The sequence below is a fragment of the Chenopodium quinoa genome, unplaced genomic scaffold (genome assembly GCF_001683475.1).
Source record: "Chenopodium quinoa cultivar QQ74 unplaced genomic scaffold, ASM168347v1, whole genome shotgun sequence".
NCBI lineage: Eukaryota > Viridiplantae > Streptophyta > Magnoliopsida > Caryophyllales > Amaranthaceae > Chenopodium > Chenopodium quinoa.
The window spans coordinates 9690188-9712752 of record NW_018743292.1 but is presented as its reverse complement, the minus strand read 5'-3'; the positions used below and the strand labels follow the sequence as shown (position 1 = coordinate 9712752).

Sequence of the window (22565 nt, the reverse complement as noted above, 5' to 3'; positions counted from 1 at the left end):
AACACTTCTTAACCTCCACCACCATCAAAGTGGATTCCTTCTAAAAAAAAATTCACTTTTATTTTATTTCGTTCGCTTTTTCAATTACTTTTTTTTTTTTTAATATCGACCTCACGTGATTGACTTAGTTTCCTCTCCCTCTCCACTTGGTCAAATACTGAAAAATTGATAAATAAAAGAAAATCATGTAAAAACCATTTCATTCCACCAAATTTCAAGATACATAATTCACTTTCTAATACCAAGCCCCACAAAATCCTTCAAAATACTAAATTCAAACAACAATTTTAGAATTGGATTTTAGAATAGGCCAAATTGATTTTCTGGTTTTTGATGTACAACAATTTAATTGCAGAGGTTGAGAGAATTAATAATTTAAAGGGAGAAAATTAAATAAAGTGGAAGAGTAAACTAAGTCAACCACGTGAGGTGTAAAAAAAACAAAAAATAGAGAAAGAAATTGGAGAAGCAAATGAAGGAAATTAATGGCGAAAACTTTTAGTGGTAGATCGAGGTTGAAAAAGTTTTTATAGGAAAACAATAAATGGAAGAGAAGATTACTTAGTCATATGAGATTGATGGAAAATCAAGTAGGATAGAATTAAACAAATATTAAAAAAAAATAATGTAGTTAACAAACATTAAAATGTTAAAAATTCCACATTCCGTGAAATCTTAGTTTTGCTGGTGTCATTTATGTTATTATATGCACCCAAGTGCATAGTTTATGTATGTGAAATGCATCCTTGAAAGGTTGTGCTGCTACATGTACCTTTGTTGGAGCTGTTGCGGCCAATATTTCCTTTTCTTAATATTGGAATCTAAAAGTTGAATCTAAATACACTCATAGAATTAAGCAATATATTTAGAATGTAGTCCAATATAAATCTAATTACTCCTCTACCCTATTTAGTTGATCTAAGATTTTAAGATGTTGGTAATTGGTTCAAAAGATAAGAGACGACCAATATAAATCTAATCATTTTCTTTTCTTTTCTTTTCTTTCTTTTTTACAAATTAAATTTGAACTATACTTGCTTGGTGATGAAAGTAATTGAACTTTAGCTAAATAGAAGTACATGTTGACATATGAACTTCTTCAAGAGTCCTTCCCTTTGTCTCTGGCACCAGCTTTGCCACAAATATCAGTGTAAACACACAGACACCCGCTAACACGAAAAATGTCCCTAGACAATGCAGGTGATCTTATTGAGTGAACGTCGTAAGGTAAAGAAATGATTAGTAAATAATAACGAAAAGGGGATGGAGCATTTACCTGAGGAACTCCATTCCATAGAAAAGTTAAAAGCATACGAAACAATCCATGATGATAGGTTCGTAACTACAGCAGCAATACTGCCAGCTGACCATTTTATGTTCAGGGGAAATATCTGAAAGTAGCATTTACTTAACTTATTAGTCCATAAATCCATATTATTACTAACCACTATTAATTCAAACCTGGAAATAATCATACCTCGGAAATAATTATAGCAGATCCTCCACCTATACCTATTGGATATAAAGCAACGTATATCTGCAGAAGTAAGTTCTCTATCAGACTTTACCAACTACGCGCTCTTAATAAGAAATACAGTTCATTAGTCCATGATCTATCTTAGATATAAAGTTTAAGATTATACGCCTATAAGGTAGTGGCAATCATATTAGCGAGTCATTTTGTGAGTAATGACCATAAGATGCGCCTGATTTATTGATTAGAAACACACAACAACAGCAACAGCAATAACAAAGCAAATTCAGTGCTTTGAGTTACCAGTATGCCAATAAGCGCGATGTAAGGACTGAAGTCACCCAGCAAGTGATGGTCCTGAGTGAGATAAGCAATAAAAAAAAAAGTAAATCATAATGGTAAAAACACTGAGAAATTTTGGCAATGAAAGCAAGTAGTGATAACAAACCTCAAACAGAAATGCGAGCCCTGTTAGTGAACAACCTAAGCAAAGACCGGCTGCTGAAACCTGCAAGTCATGAGCTCATGATCTTGATGATCAATTAATACAAAACTTGATACATAGTTCACTATCCTAACCATAATAAGAGGCCGCCTCCCACATTTATCCATCAAAATTATACCGAAAGCCACACTTAGGAGCTGCAAACAGAAGATTATTTGTTACTTTCGGATTTACATCAGTTACTAATACTTTTATTAGTAGCTAAAATCTATCAAAGTTGAAGTACCTGGAATAAGGCCAGTGCCATAGTTCCTAGTTTTACTGAAAATCCTGCTCAAAACCAACAGAATAAACCTTCAATGCTTAACTTATTCTGTCTTAAATACACTATCCGTCCCAGCATAGTTAACTTCCCACTTCTAAGCGAAATGGAACATGACAATGGATAGTGAAAGAAGCAGTGAGAGAAATTATTGGCTGAATTGAGAGAGAAAAAAGCAGTAACATAAATTTTTTTCTTAGTGCATTCTTTAAGTGTTGGTGGGAAGTCAAAATGGGATGTAAGATGGAGATTTAGTTTTTAGATTATTATGAAGCTTTTAGTGGATAGCTAACCAGCTGAATCGAAGATAGAACTGGCATAGAATATGATCCCGTTCAAACCAACAAGGGCAGGAAGTGCTGAAAGACCGATTCCCACCTAAAATCCAAGCATATTGTCATATTATCCACAATCAGCCAACAACTTAGTAGTGCACAATACTGAAAAAGTAGTTCATGATTTGTTTGAAGCTTACTGTGAGTGCATAAGCATATTTCTTTTGAAATAGCTGTACGATGCTGACTTTCTTCATTTGATGAAGGGCTTTAGCAGATTTCTTTTACAAAATCCAAACATTTTATCATGTCATACAACAAATATTTCCAAGCAAACATTTGAACTATAGACTGATTAAAATCTGTTACCCTTATATCAGCTGCTTCCTGAGAGATATCGACAAAATTGTTAAGAAAATAATGCAAATTTTCTATTTAATCAAATTTGAGGGAGAAATAAATGAGAGAAGAAAAATAACTCAGAGAAAAGAGGGGTTGTGTTTTTTGCACTTTGGTATAAATAGACATTTTGTTTATGTAATTTATTTCTCCCTCAAATTTGATTAAATAGAAAATTTGCATTATTTTCTTAACAATTGGTATCAAGAGCTTGGTTGACAATTAGTCCACATTACGATAAAAATAAAAACGATCCTAAAAGAAAAAGTCAAATTTGAGTGGGAGAAATGGCTGCAGACAAAGGAGAAGTTAAACTTGAAAAATTCGATGGTAAAGATTTCGGATTTTGGAAAATGCAGATTGAAGATTATTTATACCAGAAAAAACTCTATCAACCTCTGGAAGAGAAAAAGCCAGATGGCATGCAAGAAGCAGAATGGAAGCTTTTAGATAGACAAGCACTCGGAGTTATTCGATTGACGTTATCACGCAATGTGGCGTTTAACATTGCAAAGGAAACCACAACGGCAGGTCTCATGAAAGCTCTCTCTAATATGTATGAGAAGCCATCAGCCTCCAATAAAGTTCATTTGATGAGGCGGTTGTTTAGTTTGAGGATATCGGAAGGTGGATCGGTAGCTCAACACCTTAATGAACTCAATTCTGACACAACCCAATTGAGTTCTGTTGAAATCAAATTTGATGATGAAGTATTAGCGTTAATACTTTTATCTTCCCTGCCAGATAGTTGGAATGCTACAGTCACAGCTGTGAGTAGCTCATCGGGAAATAACAAGTTGAAGTTTGATGACGTTCGTGATCTGGTTCTTAGTGAGGAGATTCGACGAAGAGAATCAGGTGAATCTTCATCCTCTTCAGTATTGCATACAGAGTCAAGAGGAAGAAATTTAATCAGAAGGAATGAACGCGGAAGATCAAACTATCGAGGACAATCCAGAGATAGGAGGTCAAAATCCAGGAATCCAAATAATTTCCAAAACTCAAAGACTGTGGAGTGTTGGAATTGTGGAAAGATTGGGCACTATAAAAATCAGTGCAAGGGAACACCAAAAGGCAAAGAAGTGAAGGCAGAGGCAAATGTCACTTCTACCGGAGAAGGTGATGATGCGTTGATATGCTCATTGGAGAGCAAAGAAGAGTCTTGGGTATTAGACTCTGGAGCATCGTTCCATGCTACTTCTAATAAAAACTTTTTTGAGAAGTATGTCCATAGAAACCTTGGACAGGTATACCTTGGTGATGACCAACCTTGTGATATTGTTGGTCAAGGTAATGTCAAAATTAAGTTAAATGGGTCAGCTTGGGAGCTGAAGGATGTCAAACATGTTCCCGACCTAAGAAAGAACTTGATCTCAGTTGGGCAGTTGGCTCGTGAAGGTTACACTATAATCTTTCAAGGTGATAATTGGAAGATTTCAAAGGGAGCAATGATAGTTGCTCATGGTAAAAAGAATGGTACTCTCTATTTGACAGCTGGAGCGTGTTATTCGATTGCAGTTGCAACAGAGAATGAAAATTCCAAGTTATGGCACCAAAGACTTGGTCACATGAGTGAGAAAGGAATGAAGATCATGCATTCAATTGGAAAACTCCCTAGTCTAAAATCTGTGAATTTAGACATGTGTGAAGAATGCATACTTGGAAAGCAGAAGAGGGTAAGCTTTCAGACATATGGAAGAACTCCAATGAAAGAAAAATTGGAGCTTGTTCATTCTGATGTGTGGGGACCAACAACCACCCAGTCTATAGGTGGAAAACAGTACTTTGTGACTTTTATTGATGATCACTCTAGGAAAGTATGGGTTTACTTTCTAAAATACAAGTCCGAAGTGTTTGAAGTTTTCAGGATATGGAAAGCTAGGGTTGAAAATGAAACAGGTCTGAAGATCAAAAGATTCAGGTCCGACAATGGCGGAGAATATGAGGACACCAAATTCAAGAAGTTTTGCTACGAGCATGGTATTAAGATGGAAAGAATTGTGCCAGGTACGCCTCAGCATAATGGCATAGATGAGCGGATGAACCGAACATTGACAGAAAGAGCCAGAAGCATTCGTATACAGTCAGGTCTACCAAAACAATTCTGGGCAGAAGTAGTCAATACAACAGCTTACTTGATCAATCGAGGACCATCAACCCCATTGGAGTACAAATTACCAGAGGAGGTATGGAGCGGCAAAGAGATCAAATTGTCGCACTTAAAGGTATTTGGTTGTGTAGCTTATGTGCACATTAGTGATCAAGGCAGAAATAAGCTTGATCCTAAATCAAAAGTTTGCACTTTTATCGGTTATGGCGAAGATGAGTTCGGATACCGCATTTGGGATGATGAAAGCAAAAAGATTATTCGTTCAAGAGATGTAATTTTCAATGAGAGAGTCATGTACAAAGATAGGCATAAAATTGAGAGTTATGAAACAAACCAAAAAGAATCTACATTCATTGATGAAGATTATGTCCCAGACAGTACGATGCAAGAGTACACTATCATAAGTACTCCGCAACAAGAAGAACAGACTGTACAGGGCAGTACATCGCAATCAAATGACATACAACAACCTTCTTGTCCAACTCCTACCCTAAGAAGGAGTACTCGACCACATGTGCCTAATAGAAAATATATGAATTATTTGTTATTAACTGATGATGGGGAACCAGAAGATTATTATGAAGCCTCCCAGACCAGAGATGCTAGCAAGTGGGGGCTTGCAATGAAAGATGAAATGCAATCCCTGATTTCAAACCAGACATGGGAACTAACTGAGTTACCCATAGGTAAGAAGGCCCTTCATAACAAATGGATATATCGAGCAAAAAAGGAGCACGATGATTCCAAGAGGTATAAGGCTCGACTAGTTGTCAAAGGTTTTCAACAGAAAGAAGGAGTTGATTATAATGAGATATTCGCTCCTGTTGTGAAACTCAATACCATTAGAACAGTGTTGAGTATTGTTGCAATTGAAGATCTTTATCTCGAGCAGTTAGATGTGAAGACTGCATTTCTTCATGGAGATCTTGATGAAGAAATATACATGCACCAGCCAGAAGGTTTTATAAAAAGTGGGAAAGAGCAGATGGTATGCAAAATTAATAAAAGTTTATACGGGCTAAAACAAGCCCCAAGACAATGGTACAAAAAGTTTGATAACTTCATGCACAAGGAAGATTTCCAGAAGTGCAACGCTGACCACTGTTGCTACTTCAAGAGATATCATCCAGTTATATCATCCTATTACTTTATGTTGATGATATGTTAATAGCAGGTTCTGATATGAATGATATTATAAAGTTGAAGCATCAATTGTCAAAGGAATTTGACATGAAGGACTTGGGTCCAGCAAAGAAGATTTTAGGAATGCAAATCACAAGAGATAAGCAGAGAGGCACTTTGCAGTTATCACAATCAGAGTACATCAAACGTGTTCTTCAGAGATTTAATATGGGTGATGCTAAGCCTGTTAGTACACCGTTGGCGAGTCATTTTCGTCTATCAAAGGATCAGTCCCCTCAGACAGATGAAGATAAAGAATATATGGCCAAGGTTCCTTATGCCTCGGCTATTGGAAGTTTGATGTATGCAATGGTTTGTACAAGACCAGATATTGGACATGCAGTGGGAGTTGTAAGCAGGTTTATGTCCAATCCAGGAAAAGTCCATTGGGAAGCTGTTAAATGGATTTTGAGGTATTTACGAGGTACAATTAATAAGTGTTTGTACTTTGGTAAAGGTGAATTGAAAATACAAGGTTACGTTGATGCAGACTTTGGCGGTGAAGTCGATAATAAAAAGAGCACAACGGGTTATGTATTTACAGTTGGAAATACAGCCGTAAGTTGGATGTCCCAACTACAAAAGATTGTTGCTTTATCCACTACAGAAGCTGAGTATGTGGCAGTGACCGAAGCTAGTAAAGAGATGATATGGCTTCAAGGTTTGTTAGATGAGCTGGGGTTCAAACAAGTGAATAATATTTTGTATAGCGATAGTCAGAGTGCTATACATTTAGCAAAGAATTTGGCGTTTCACTCAAGAACAAAGCACATCGGTATTCGTTATCACTTTATCAGGTCTCTTCTAGAAGATGAAGTGTTAACTCTTAAAAAGATTCTTGGCAGTAAGAATCCAGTAGACATGTTAACGAAAACAGTGACGATTGACAAGTTGAAATTGTGCTCAACATCAATTGGTCTTAAAATGACAGAAGACTAGTTGAGGTTCTACTCCTTGGTGTGAAGACAGATTGAAATCAGTCTTCAAGTGGGAGATTGTTGGCAGATAATTAAGAAACATAAAGAAAAAAAATAAATGGTTATTAAATAACCATGCATTACCATTGAAAATTAAAGGTGTTTCCAAATATAGGGAAAAATAACTAATGGTAATAAATATTGTAGGCTAAATTTTAAATGGCTTAGGTTGTTTTAGGAAAACTATAAATTGAGCATTTCCTTCATTTGTATGTAATAATTTCAAGAGAAAATCTGAAAGAAGAAAAATAACTCAGAGAAAAGAGGGGTTGTGTTTTTTGCACTTTGGTATAAATAGACATTTTGTTTATGTAATTTATTTCTCCCTCAAATTTGATTAAATAGAAAATTTGCATTATTTTCTTAACAAAAATCTCCCCTAAGACACAACAACGATGCTTCGAACTCCTTGTTTTTGCTCATCATCATCTGTCTTGAAACATATCTTAGATCATCATCTTAGAAAAGGTTTATGGTTACTGACAAAGGAAATGAATGAACATGCATTACCAGCCATCTAGGAGATTCTGGAATGAAGAATAAACCAACTATCTGCACAAGACCCGGGATAATACCTAGAACATTAAATTAAAACTGTCAGAAAATTTCCGGGATTGAAAGATCTGAACTTAGATACCTCAAGAACATAGGAAATACCAATCAGAGATAAGGTACACCAAGAGGTGACTTGTCCTATGAGAAATGCTGTTGATACTCCGACTGTTATCATTAACTGATCAAACAGGATTTTCAAAGGCAAGGTTATAAAATCGAAAGTGTAAAAATACAATTTTTATCTAAATGAAGACAAGAGCTTGTTATTTCAGTATCGATTATTTACCACATGGAGAATCACAAACCCTCCTCGAAGATCTTTGGGAGTAAATTCTGCTATATACACTGGAATCTGAGACAACATTATGATGCATGTATTGCAATTTCACAATATTTGTTTTATGATCAAAATTAAATGAAGTGCAGAATTTTCTACTTACAGCATATCCTGTAATGCCCGAAGTAACACCCAACATCAATCTACCCAAGTCGAGCAGCCTTGCACCCTTGCATCAGGATAATGGATTTCATAATAACTTCAATCAGACATTTTATTCAATTGAACTTTTGAAATTAAACCAAAGACATAAGAGAATGAAAAAAACCTGGCTTACTGATATGGCAGACCAGCCAAAGATGTAAACTACAGAAGTTAGTTGCAGTACCTGCCTTGCCAAAAGCAAAGCTTATTAAGAAATCAGATCAATCCGGAGTTGTAAAATCGTTAAATCAGAACATAATAGGATAAAACTTACATGTTTTCGACCTAGATAATCCGTTAACTTGCCACATACTACAGAACCTAATGCCCCTCCTATAGGAACCATTGATCCGAAGAGAGAATACTGGCAAACACATATACAAAAAAATTTAGAGAAGCAGAATATTTGAGGACTACTGAAGTACTGAACTAGTTAGGAGATATTTCAGAAAGTGTCAAAGGCCCTAAGCCATGCAATACTGTTATGTTTTGTATTACAAGAAAGACTATATATAAGTAGTTTATACCTGGGCTGTTGAAAGATCAAGTTTCATCATGATCTCAGCTTGCACCGGTGATGTATATCCCACCTGTTAGCCACTACTCCTATGAAAGATTGTACGTTTCACCAAAAATGATATTTCAGTCGTCCCAAAATAATAGGCCATTTTCTAAATTCCGTCAATAAAGTTTGAACATTCATATATTTTCACTATCAATACCACTTAATTTAGAATTCCAATGAGAGACTACATCGATATATATATATATATATGTTGGATTAACAACCCACATTTAGGGACATATTATAAACAAAAAGGGATATATATCTCTATTTCATAAAACAAAATTTGTACCAGGCCAATTGCATCAATTGATCTAATATAATCTTTTAGACTTATATATTAGTCATCCTCATTTTTACAATGTGTGATAATCCCCACTCACACGTAGGTTATTTTCATACCACAAAACCAAGTTCATAGGTCGTGTTGTGTCATGTCATGCCCTGCCCCCAGACAAGGGGACATGTAACAACGCGACTAACTGTTCATGGATCATGCCTATTGACACTGCTGGCAAGGAAATCCAATGCCATGCAGAGGAAGCGAATGATAATAAAACCATAATTGAAAAGATAACAAAACTTACTGTTGATAAGTATATTAGGTGACTCGTACTTCGTAGCTTTGTCCGCCCGATCGGGCGGACATTGCCCGGTCTGACCGGGCGGAAGAAGAAGAGGTGCCTGGCAAATTCGTTGAAGAAGCTGCTCTCGCGCCCGACCGGGCGAGCCTTCGCCCGACCGGGCGAGCCTTCGCCCGATCGGGCAGACCTTGCCCGGTCTGACCGGGCGGTGGGGGTTGGATACGTTGAAGCATTCGTATGGAGTTTTCTTCTCGCGCCCGATCGGGCAGACCTTGCCCGGTCTGACCGGGCGGAGAAGGAAAAATACGGAACGCGGATTTTGCGGTTTTAGGTTATCTTATTTTATTATCTTTTTGCCCAAGTATCTTTTAATTAGGGATTAATATAAAACCTCCCTAATATCAGTATTAGGGTGAAAAGAGATAGAGTGAAAGCCGTTCTTGAGAAATACAAGAATCATCTTTGTAATCTTTGCAGTTTATAGTGAAATCATTCGATCTCGGTGCCCGTGGACGTAGCTATCACATCGATAGTGAACCACGTAAATTCTTGGTGTTGTTCTTATTGTTTGCATTGAATTTCTTTATTGTTTTCTTGTTTGTTTACGACCTTTGCTTCCGCTGTCGCACAACAATTGGTATCAAGAGCTCAGGTTCAATCCTTGGAGAGTTTCTTGAAGATAACAATGGCAGGAGATTCAACAATAAGAATTGAGAAGTTTACCGGGAAAAATAGTTTCGGGCTATGGCAAATTAAGATGAAGGCTCTGTTAAAACAACAGCAGATATGGCGTCCGTTGGCTCCAAAGAGTACTACTTCGGAGTCAGGAGACGGACCGACTGACTCGCAGTTAGAAGTTATGGAAGAGAAGGTACACTCTACCATATTACTTAGTCTTGATGATCAAATCATCACGGAGGTTGCTGATCAGGAAACGGCGGCTGGATTGTGGCTGAAGCTGGAGTCATTGTATATGACTAAGTCGTTGACCAACAAATTATTACTGAAACAGCGGTTGTTTAGCCTCCGGATGCAGTCAGGTACTTCCTTACGGGAACATCTAGAAAAACTTAACTCTATTTTGCTTGATTTACGTAATTTAGATGTTAAAATTGATGATGAGGATGCTGCGTTGATTTTACTTGTATCTCTACCGTCTAGCTTTGAGAATTTTGTAGAGTCTTTTGTTGTTGGTAAGGATTCTATAACCTTAGAAGAAGTGAAGGCAGCACTTCATACTAGGGAACTCAGAATGAAAGCTACGAGTGATAATGGGGATAATGGTAGTGGGTTATTTGTTAAGTCCGGAAAGTCTAAAAAGAATAAGGGGTTTAACAAGGGGAACAATGCTGGGTCGGGTGCTGGAAACGGCAAGGATGGATCTAGTAAAACTACTACTAAAACATGTTATTACTGTAAAGAACCGGGTCACTTTAGGAATAATTGTCCGGTGAGGAAAAACAAGTCCCAGGCTGCTGTAGTTGAAGAGAAACCGAATGAGAGCTATAATTCAGAGGAAGATTTAGCATTAGTCAGTTCTGCTAGGTCTGATGATTTATCTGATAACTGGGTTCTAGATTCGGGGTGTTCGTTCCATATGTGTCCACGTCGAGATTGGTTTGATACATATGAACCTCGCAATGGGGGTATGGTTATAGTCGGTAACAATGCTCCATGTAAGGTCACAGGTATTGGTTCCATGAGGTTGAGGACTGTTGATGGGCGGAGGTTAACTTTGACTAATGTACGGCATGTTCCTGCTTTAGGAAAGAATCTGATTTCATTGGGTACCCTGGATGAATTGGGGTACAATGGTGTGTTTTCAGATGGGGAGTTGTGTATTTTCAGAGGTTCTGAGTTGGTACTTAAGGGTATCAAAAGGAACACCCTCTATGTTTTTGAGGGTGTTACACTGCCTAGTTCTGCGGTTTGCGCATCTGTATCTCACCAGGAGATGACTAAGATTTGGCACATGAGGCTTGGTCATATGGGGGAGAAGGGGATGCAGCTATTGTCCAAGAGGGGTCTTCTATCCGGGGTCAAGGTTGCCAACCTTGAATTTTGTGAGCATTGTGTGTTTGGTAAGAAACACAGGTCAAAGTTCAGCAAGGGTGCTCACATTACTGATGCAGTGCTCGATTACATCCATTCAGATTGCTGGGGTCCATCTAGAGTTGAAGGTATGGGAGGTTACCACTATTTTGTGTCATTTGTTGATGACAAGTCCCGATACACATGGCTTAGGTTGCTTAAGTCAAAGGATGAGGCCTTCAAAGTTTTCAAGCAATGGAAAGCTTTGGTGGAAAATCGACAAGGAAGGAAGATCAAGAAGCTACGAACGGACAATGGGCTAGAGTTTTGCAAAGACGAGTTTAATCAGTTCTGTGCAGATGAGGGTATAGGTCGGCATCATACTGTCAGGAAGACACCACAGCAGAACGGTGTAGCAGAACGGGTTAATCAGACACTGCTAGAGAGAGTTCGATGCATGCTCTCTAATGCAGGGCTTGGGAGGAGGTACTGGAGTGAAGCTGTGTTAACAGCTTGTTATGTCATTAATAGGGGTCCTCATTCTGGAATTGATTCCAAAATTCCGTTTGAGATCTGGAGTGGTAAGTTGCCTAATTTTTCGAATTTGAAGATTTTTGGTTGTGTTGCTTATTATCATGTTATTGAGGGTAAGCTGGATCCACGAGCCAAGAAGGGGTGTTTTGTTGGGTACGGGGATGGTGTGAAGGGGTTTAGAATTTTTTCACCTTCGGAGGGTCGGGTCATTCTTAGTAGGGATGTTACTTTCGATGAAAACACCATGTATTCAATTAAAAATGCAGAGATTTCAGATTTGAGAAGGGAAGGAGACAATTTATTACAGACAGATGGGGTACTTGAGGTACATCAGTCTACCATTGCTGATTTACCTCGGGTACAATATATTGATGATGATGCTGATGTTCCAGTGCCGGGTACTCCTGAACCTGAGATTACTCCTACTCGTTCTAACTCTGGGGATGAGGTGGAGCAATCTAATCAGGGGTCATCTAGTCAACCTGACACCATTCTTGAGATGCCTAAACGAGTTATCAAGAAGCCTGTTAGATTGATTGAAGAGATGGAGGGAAGAAATTGCTGTGTTGATGCGATGACAGGTTATGCATTGAGTGTAGCTGATGATGTAGAGTCATTTGAACCTGCCACATATAAACAAGCAATTAGTTGTAGTGAGTCTGCGCAATGGCTTGCCGCAATGGGTGAAGAGATGCAGTCCCTTTACAAGAACAGAGTGTGGGAACTGGTAAAGGTACCGGAAGGGAGGAAGCTTGTGGGTTGTAAATGGATTTACAAGAAGAAAGAAGGGTTGTCGGAAACTGAGCAAATACGTTTTAAGGCTAGGCTAGTTGCTAAGGGGTTCAGTCAGGTAGAAGGGGTTGACTTTGTTGAGATATTCTCACCTGTGGTTCGACATACTTCTATCCGTGTGTTATTGTCAATTGTAGCACATTTTGATCTTGAGCTGGAGCAGTTGGATGTTAAAACGGCCTTCCTTCATGGCGATTTGGAGGAGGAGATTCTGATGAAGCAGCCCGAAGGATTCGAAGCTCCTGGAAAGGAACACTATGCCTGCAGATTGCTAAAGTCATTGTATGGACTTAAGCAATCCCCCCGACAGTGGTACAAAAGGTTTGATTCTTTTATGGTTTCACAAGGTTTTGACAGGAATTCATATGATTGCTGTGTGTATCATAGTAAGCTGGATAATGGTTCCATGATTTATCTTTTGTTATATGTTGATGACATGTTGGTTGCCACAAAGAATAAATCTGATATTGCTAGATTAAAGGAGATGCTTAACTCGGAGTTTGACATGAAAGACTTGGGTGCAGCTAGGAAGATTTTGGGTATGGAGATCTACAGGGATCGGGCTAGAGGTAAGCTTTTCTTGACTCAGAAAAGCTACATTGAAAAGATTCTGTCTCGTTTTGGGATGGAAAAATCGAAGCCTATAAGTACGCCAACTACTGTTAGTTGTAAGTTGTCTTTGTCTATGTCACCTCAATCAGAGGAGGAGTTGTCTTATATGTCTAGAGTTCCATATGCAAACGCGGTTGGTTGTTTGATGTATGCTATGGTCTGTACTAGGCCGGATATTGCGCATGCTGTTAGTGTTGTAAGCAGGTTTATGGCTCGACCTGGGAGGGAACACTGGCAAGGGGTGAAAAGGATTTTTCGCTACCTGAGAGGGACAACTGATATTGGTCTTGTGTACGGGAATGGTAGGGAATGCTTGGTCACTGGGTACAGTGATTCTGATTATGCAGCTGATGTGGATACCAGGAGGTCTGTGACTGGTTATGTGTTCACTTTGGGTGGTTCTGTGGTTAGTTGGAAGTCTACATTGCAGTCATCAGTTACGTTGTCAACTACTGAAGCTGAGTATATGGCTTTAACTTCTGCAGCTAAGGAGTCTATTTGGCTCAAAGGCCTAGTAGGTGAACTGGGTATTGCACAGGATTTTGCTACAGTGTATTGTGATAGTCTAAGTGCGATTTGCTTAGCTAAAGATCAAGTACACCATGATCGGACGAAGCACATTGATGTCAGGTATCATTTCTTGCGTACTGACAAGAGGATTAAGGTGAAGAAGATTGGGACTGCTGACAACCCGGCTGATTTCTTCACTAAGCCTGTTCCGTTTAGCAAGTTTAAACATTGCTTAGACTTGCTAAATATTGATTACTACGTGATGTAGTAGGCCCTGAGGGGCGAAGTTGGGGAGCTCCTGGTGTAGGTGTGTTGGCATTAAGGTGGAGCTTGCCCGGGGCTTGTGATGCAGGTGGAGCATTATGAGTTGTTATACTTGGAGACGAGTATGTGATGGGTCTTGGTTGAAGACTTATCGGGATGTATGGCTTATGCATGAGTCTTGCATCGGGTTTGGCTTGAGATGTTTTTTTCACTATGTCTTGATGGGGTCGTTTGCTGACTACGAGTTCTCGTCAAGGTGGAGATTGTTGATAAGTATATTAGGTGACTCGTACTTCGTAGCTTTGTCCGCCCGATCGGGCGGACATTGCCCGGTCTGACCGGGCGGAAGAAGAAGAGGTGCCTGGCAAATTCGTTGAAGAAGCTGCTCTCGCGCCCGACCGGGCGAGCCTTCGCCCGACCGGGCGAGCCTTCGCCCGATCGGGCAGACCTTGCCCGGTCTGACCGGGCGGTGGGGGTTGGATACGTTGAAGCATTCGTATGGAGTTTTCTTCTCGCGCCCGATCGGGCAGACCTTGCCCGGTCTGACCGGGCGGAGAAGGAAAAATACGGAACGCGGATTTTGCGGTTTTAGGTTATCTTATTTTATTATCTTTTTGCCCAAGTATCTTTTAATTAGGGATTAATATAAAACCTCCCTAATATCAGTATTAGGGTGAAAAGAGATAGAGTGAAAGCCGTTCTTGAGAAATACAAGAATCATCTTTGTAATCTTTGCAGTTTATAGTGAAATCATTCGATCTCGGTGCCCGTGGACGTAGCTATCACATCGATAGTGAACCACGTAAATTCTTGGTGTTGTTCTTATTGTTTGCATTGAATTTCTTTATTGTTTTCTTGTTTGTTTACGACCTTTGCTTCCGCTGTCGCACAACACTTACAATAAAACCACAAGAAAATGATCCCAAAACTGCAATGAAAGCGGAGAGAAGCAGCATTGGAGTGATCAACGACAAGGTCGAATCCATTGCTGCTTCTGCTGGCTTCGCATCATCAGCTTCATCATCTATCTTATCATTACTATCAGCATGCTTCTGTAAGAGCTGTTTTCTTATTTCTTCCATCACTTTTTTCAGAGTCTGAAACTGATGTTCTGTTAATTTTTTTACTTATTACTTTTTTATTTTTTTATTTTAGTTATTTAGAAGAATTGGAAGTTACTAAATTTGGGGTATGAAATAATAAATTATTGATAGATGCTCCTCATCTGTTATAATTGTCTGGTGGACCACTGGAATACTGGATCTTTCTAACAAGTTAGGTGTTGTTTGTGGCTATAACTAACTAACTGTAACGCATTAGTCGCATTTGTTCACAATTATATCTTGTCCTCACATTGATGAACCCAATTCCGAAAAACTTATGATACAAGTAATCTGTAACAAGTATTGAAATCCCGGAAATACTAACTCTGATTTTTTTTTCAGTTGCAACGCTTCTTATTTCACATTTTTTAATGTGTTATGGATAATCACATATATCTCTAATTATCGATATGAATATTATATATATATATATATATATATATATATATAATAAAATTTTTGTTGTTATGAAAGTATAAATTACTTGAGACGAAATTAACAAGACTCATGACTATTATTATCCTCAAGTATAAATCATTAATAAGTGTTCAACAAATGAGCCTTTAACCACATACAAGCATAATTGAAAGATTGCATCCTAATTCATGATAGCCTAATTGGTGAAGGATATCGGAAAGATTAATATGTTCGTCGTATACCTCTTCATCTACAATGTGAGACAAATAGTCTCTAATAACTTGCGTAAAATAATCTTTTAAGTCATTATTAACAACTAGAGCTTAACAAATATGGAGAGATTGGAAGAGTTCCTTACCATTACTTATTGTTTTGTAATCAACCTTTGCATGTTTTTTTACATTCCCTTTTAAGTTTACAACACAAATTTGAACTATATATCCATATGTAATGATTAATAATGTATTTAAAGCTAGGACTGTGTCACATCATTGCCAAGCATCACTCATTGCCATATGAATTTCTTCAAGTGTTCTCCCCTTAGTCTCCGGCACCAATTTTGCCACAAATATTATCAGTAACACGCAAACACCCGCCAATACAAAGAAAGTTCCTACAGCAATGCAGATGATATTATCGCATGAGTGTTGAAAAGGCAAAAATGAGAGCTAAAGATCAAAGGGGATGGAACGAACGTTTACCTGAAGAACTCCATTGCATTGAAAAGTTAAATGTATAAGAAACAATCCATGATGATAGATTGCCTATTACAGAAACAATACTGCCTGCTGACCCTTTTATGTTCAAGGGGTATATCTGATTGTAACATTCACTGAATCAATAATTTCATCTATCCATTTATTACTAAATCGCGAAATCTTCATCTTGCTATCTTATGCACTTGAAAACTATAATTCAGAGCTGAAAGTAGTCATACCTCAGAAATAATAACAGCAGATCCTCCGCCTACGCCTATGGGATATAAAGCAACATAGGTCTGCAGAAACAAGGATCTTATCAGACTGAGTAAATTGCTCTTAATACAATTCAGTGGCTCTATACATATATATGCATGACTATATGCCCTATAACGTAATGGAAATTGTATCTGCGTTTGATATTGTGTGTAATGAATATAAGTTAAGCTTTGATTCATTGGTCAAAGAAAAAAACAACACTAGTGCAGCACTTTGATCAGTTCTGTTACCAATATGCCAATAAGCGCAATAAAAGGACTGAAACCGCCCAGCAATTGATGCTCCTGATTGAACAACAAACGATATCATATCATAAAGTCAATCATTTTGGTTAAACTCAGAAAAATTGTGGCAACAAAAATGTTAAGTAGTTAAACCTAACCTGAAACAGAAATGCAAGTCCCGTCAGTGAGCAACCTAAGAAAAGACCAGTTGCTGAAATCTGCAAGTTATGTTCTCTTGACCTTAATTTATGAAATATAGATTTTATGATGTATTAAAACTTGACTATTAGTTCATGCATTGTTCTAACCATCATAAGAGGGCGACTCCCAAATTTATCCATCGAAATTATAGCCAATGCCATACTTGGAAGCTGCAATAAAAAGATATTTTGTCACCTGCAATTCAGAGCAACTTCAATTACTATTACTTATAATTAGCAGTTGAAATTAATCAGAAATCAAGTACCTGACAAAAAGCCAGTATCGTAGTTCCCACTTTAGCTGAAAATCCTGCTCAACACCAATGATAGAATCAACTTTAAGGCATTAACTATTCTGTTTTAGAAACGGAACAGAGATTAAGAAGAACATGTCGAAAGTAAATGAAAATTTTAGTGAGAGAAGCATCAGAACTGAGGGAGAAATTTAAGAAAATAATATTATGGAGAAAGTTTTTATTTCGATATATTCCAAGAAGGTAAGTGGAATGTTAAATATGGGACGGAGGAAGTACTATTATGGAGAAGTTTGTGAAGTATGGAGCTATAAGGTGCTAACTGACCAGCTGATTCAAATATAGAGCTGGCATAGAAGATGATTCCGTTTAAACCAACAAAGGAACTGAGTATTGCAAGACCAATTCCCACCTAATATGAATGCATATTATCCTCAATTAGCTGACGAAGTGTTAAAACCCACAAAATATAAGTTCATAATTGATTTGTCTCAAGCTTACTGTGTGCGCATATGCAAATTTCCTCTGAAATAGTTGTATGATGCTAACTTTTTCCATTTGATGTAAGGCTCTAGCAGAGTCCTTCACAAAAATTCACAGACATTTCATCATGTCATACAAAAAAAATTTCCATGTAAATATTTGAACTATAGACCGTGGATTAAAATCTGTTACCCTTATATCATCTGCTTCCTGAGAGACATCAACAAAGCCTCCCCTAAAACACTGTAAGGCTGCTTCGAACTCCTTGTTTTTATTCATCATCAGCTGTTGTGAAACATATCTTAATCTTCATCTTATCAGTGGATAATGACAATTTTTACAGGAATTGGAAGGAACATGCCTTACCAGCCATCTAGGAGATTCTGGAATGAAGAATAAACCAACTATCTGTACAAGACTCGGAATAATTCCTGGAACATGACGATGTTCAAGCTATCAGAGAAGATTTTAGGTTGAAATAACTTAACTGAGGTACATGTATAAACACAGAAACTACCTATCAGAGCTAAAGTACGCCAAGAAATGACTAGTCCTATGAGATATGTTGCTGATATACCAACTGTTAGCATTAACTGAAACAGAATATAATAAGGCAAAGTTGCAAAGCAGGTGCAAGCATATATAAAAATTTAAATCATGTATGAATTACATTTGTAGAAAACTTGTTTCAGAATTAATCATTACCACATGGAGAATCACGAACCCTCCCCGAAGATCTTTGGGAGTAAATTCTGCTACATATACTGGAACCTGAGAAATCATTATGATGCATGACTCGCAAACTATATGACATTTGAGACATGATCAATATTAGATGGAAGGAAGAATTTCTTGCTTACAGCAAAGCCTGAAATGCTTGAAGTAAAACCCAGCATCCATCTACCTAGATCGAGCAGCCTTGGACCCTTTTATCAGAAGGAATGAATAATAGATTGATGAAATCACAGCTTCAAACTAGATTACTAATTAAATGTATAAAGTAAAGAGTTTCAAAAATTAATATAATTGAAAATTTATTAAACATTCAAGAGAATGAAGAACCTGGCTTAGTGATATGACAGACCAGCCAAATATGAGAAGTAGGTTAGTTAGTTGTAGTACCTGCCTTATCAAATGCCAAGTAAAGTGATCAAGAAAACAGAATCAATCCAGGGTTGTAACATCGCGAAATCAGAACATAGTATAAGATAAAACTTACATGTCTTCGGCCTAGATAATCTGTTAACTTGCCACATACTATAGAACCCAATGCCGCTCCAATAGGAACCATTGATCCAAAGAGAGAGTACTAGACAAATACATACAAACATATATATAGAAGCAGAACATTAACAATAATACTTTGTGATTTGGAGTATATTGAACATGAAATGCTTAAGTTGTCTATTGAAAGAAAGAGTCAAAAGTAGTCATACTTGTGCTGTTGAAAGATCAAGTTCTTCCATAATCTCAGCTTGCACAGGTGATGTATATTCCACCTGTTAGAATATGCCTTGAATCTATTTGTCCTCTATGAACAAATAAAGTTAATATGGTTTCATGTTTGGGTCTATGGTCGGACCTAAGTCATTAACCCTTAACCCACCCTAATTTTACATTTTAGTGAATCATGTAATGTATGTGTCTGAAAAATTAGTGTACAAATAAAGTTAATATTTAGTCAAATTATGAAATAAAATCACATTATATCATATCGTAAAAATTCAGATCAAATTATGTAAACTGACATGGTGTTATAGGCACCTAACTATACTGACAACTTATATATACTAGTACATACAGAGTATATAATAACTAATACGAAGTATAAGGCAATATATATTTTATACTTCCTCCGTTCCTTAATAGATGACACGTTTCTTTTATCACGTTTGCCAACGTACAATTTTCACGAGATATATCTCCCATTATCATCATTGTAAAATTATAAAAAGTGGATATTAATAAAATATACATTAAGACGATTCAAACAAGATCCCACATGATTATGTTTTATCGTAGCTACAAATCACAAAAGCTAGTCAAAGTGTTGTTTGTGAATAGTGCAAAAGTCAAACCGTGTCATCTAAAAAGGAACGGAGGAAGTATATAATAATATAATAGCTTTAAATTAGTTAGGGGGGTCAGGCCTCTATGAAGCTCAATATGAAGATCCTCCCAAGTTTGGACTTTGGAGCAATAGAAAGGATTAATTTGGTCTAGTTTGATGTTTGTCATAGTTGAATAAACTTGTATATTTACACTAATGAATTAAAAAAAAAAAAAAAAAGGAGCTTGTTAGATTTTCCTAAATACGTATTTTCCAAATATTTAACTTTCATCACTTGTAATGGAGTAGTATTTAGTATTTCCTTCATCCCAATAAAATTGCCTCATATTCAATTTTTGGTTGTTCAAATGTATTTGCGTAATACCATAAATGACATAAGGGGCCACTATTATTAGTATTATACACTCACTTATACTACATTATTGAGATGATAACTCTAGCCCCATTATTTTTAAATTATCAATTATTTCTAACAAACACAAATAATTATTTCTAGTTTGATCTAATAAAGTATTTGTATCATTCTTATAACTTATTAATAAGTTGTTGAAATAGGTTGAGAACTAAGGTAAAATTTCGCTGGGATATTTTAATTTATTTCAACTCACATGTGGGTTATTCCTTTTTTTTACTACAATATCAAGCCCAACACGACCGACATCTCATCGGTCGTGCCTAAAGACACTGTTGGCACAATGGCACTAGTTAAATAAGAGCATGGTTGCAAAGATAGCAGAACTTTCAATGAAACCGAAGGAAAAAGAACCCAACACTGCAATGAAGGCGGAGAAAACCAACATTGGAGTAATCGATGACGACGACAACGGCGTCGTTTCAACCATTGCTCCTGCTGCTGGCCCCACATCATCATGTAGCTTACCATTACCATTATTGTTAGAATTCAGTAGAAGTTCTACTCTTAGTTCTTCCTTCATTTTTTTTTCCAGCTTCACTTAGCTAGACTACTGATGAAATATTTTTTTTAATTTTTGTAAAATAAAGTATCGAATAATAGTATATTTCTTTATTACAATGAGAATTCCTTTAAGTAATGGACCTCCTTATATTATATGGGGTGGACCAAGGTATCAATCATAAATTCATAGCAAGTCACGGAGTAGTTAGTTTGGGTGGCTAGTAAGTGTAGTAGCAATGTAGCATCACAATTTGGAAATTTACACATGTCAATAATGAATGTCAATTTCACAGATTTCTCATCTTTAATTTGTTTTCAATTTTCCTTTTCAAATTTCTTGCATAATATTGTATGTTGTTTGGTTGCTCTTTTTCTAGAGAATCCCCAATTGTGATTAAATTGTACGGAGTAATATTAATCTCTTTGTTTCTTTTTTTTTTTTTTATTTGGAATCATGTAAGACGAGACAATAAGACAATCTTGTTGCATTTTATTTAATTTGTTTCGTTCCAATAAGTAGTTTATAATTTTCAATTGTTGTGTTTTTTACTAATCTGCAAGGACTGCAACTAGGGGTGTACACCGATCCAAAACCGGACCGGACCTGGACCGGACCTGTTTGGACCGGGGACCTGAATTGGGTAATTATGAGGACCGGGGACCGGACCTGAATTAACAGGTCCGGTTCCGGGCCAAACCTGAAAAATCAGGTCTGGTCCGGGTTTGGACCTGAATGGACCTGTTTTGTGTCTTTTTCGTTTTTTTTTTTTTTTAATACAAAACCTGTTGGACCTGCATATGGACCTGTTTTGTGATTTTTAGACCTGTTGCATAATTTAATAATTACATACAAACCAAAATTATCAATTACAAAACTACATAAAGTCTATAAAGTCCCGATTCTCAAACACCAAAAATACAAATGAGTCCACCGAAAATACAAATAAGTCCACGAAAACTCAGTTTCAATTTTTCAGAGTTTGGTTTTCTTTTTTTTTTTTTTTTTTTAATTACGATTTTCCCGGGTTTCAGGTCCGGACCTGAAAACCCCGGGTTTGGACCGAGTCCGGACCGGGACCGGGAACCTGGATTTTTAAGAACCGGGACCGGACCTGAATCAACAGGTCCGGGTCTGGTCCGGTCCGGTTCAGGTCGTTCAGGTCCGATTTCAGGTCCGAGCCAATTTTTGTACACCCCTAACTGCAACTATTGGTATTTATGTTCAAAGTAATGCTTTAACGAATACGCACAACAAAATTGGGAAGAACTTTTAAGAACAAAGGGAGAATGAGAATATTTGAAATCAGGAAAATAATATATATATATATACAGGCTAGCAAAAGGGGTGGTGAAATGATTTGACAAAGTTAAAAAGGATGAGGATTAAATTTAAAAATTAGTTAAGTACAAACTTACACTTGTTTCTTTTTCTTCTGTACGGTATAATATAGTATGTCACTTAAATTCTTTTGAAAACATTTGACATATTACCTCCGTTTTAATTTATTTGCAACATTTATCACAAAACTATAAATTATTTGTAATAAATGGTTTTCTTTCCTATTTACTTGTCATCTCTTTCAATCTCTCTCCTTACCTGCAACTTTATTTTTCTCTCTTCATTTACCACTCAGGCATGTTTGGTATGATATAGCTATGAAGGTAATTGTTAGGTGTGGAAGCAATTGTTAGCTGTGAATATAAATAATTAAGGTATGAGTGTTCGGTAAATTAGTGGTTGACTAGCTGTTACATATAAAAATCAATATTTTTTTTCTTAAAACTATAGATTGAACTTTCAACAACTA

The 22565-nt window shown here is 37.0% G+C and overlaps 1 protein-coding gene and 1 pseudogene across 1 annotated transcript; both read right to left on the bottom strand.

The window, feature by feature from the left end:
- Positions 1–822: 822 nt before the first annotated feature.
- LOC110736937 (sugar transporter ERD6-like 5) lies at positions 823–15580 on the bottom strand. Its single transcript, XM_021917277.1, has 19 exons — positions 15012–15580; positions 8748–8810; positions 8495–8584; positions 8345–8404; positions 8180–8245; positions 8026–8091; positions 7842–7917; positions 7695–7759; positions 7559–7613; positions 2886–2923; positions 2717–2797; positions 2535–2619; positions 2206–2249; positions 2054–2116; positions 1923–1982; positions 1778–1831; positions 1478–1537; positions 1277–1391; positions 823–1187 (listed from the first exon to the last, which is right to left on the bottom strand). Exons 1-19 carry the CDS (start codon positions 15192–15194, stop codon positions 1066–1068), a joined length of 1446 nt encoding a protein of 481 aa, XP_021772969.1. The 5' UTR covers positions 15195–15580; the 3' UTR covers positions 823–1065.
- Positions 15581–15972: 392 nt separating this feature from the next.
- Positions 15973–21421, bottom strand: LOC110736939 (annotated as a pseudogene).
- Positions 21422–22565: the final 1144 nt, after the last annotated feature.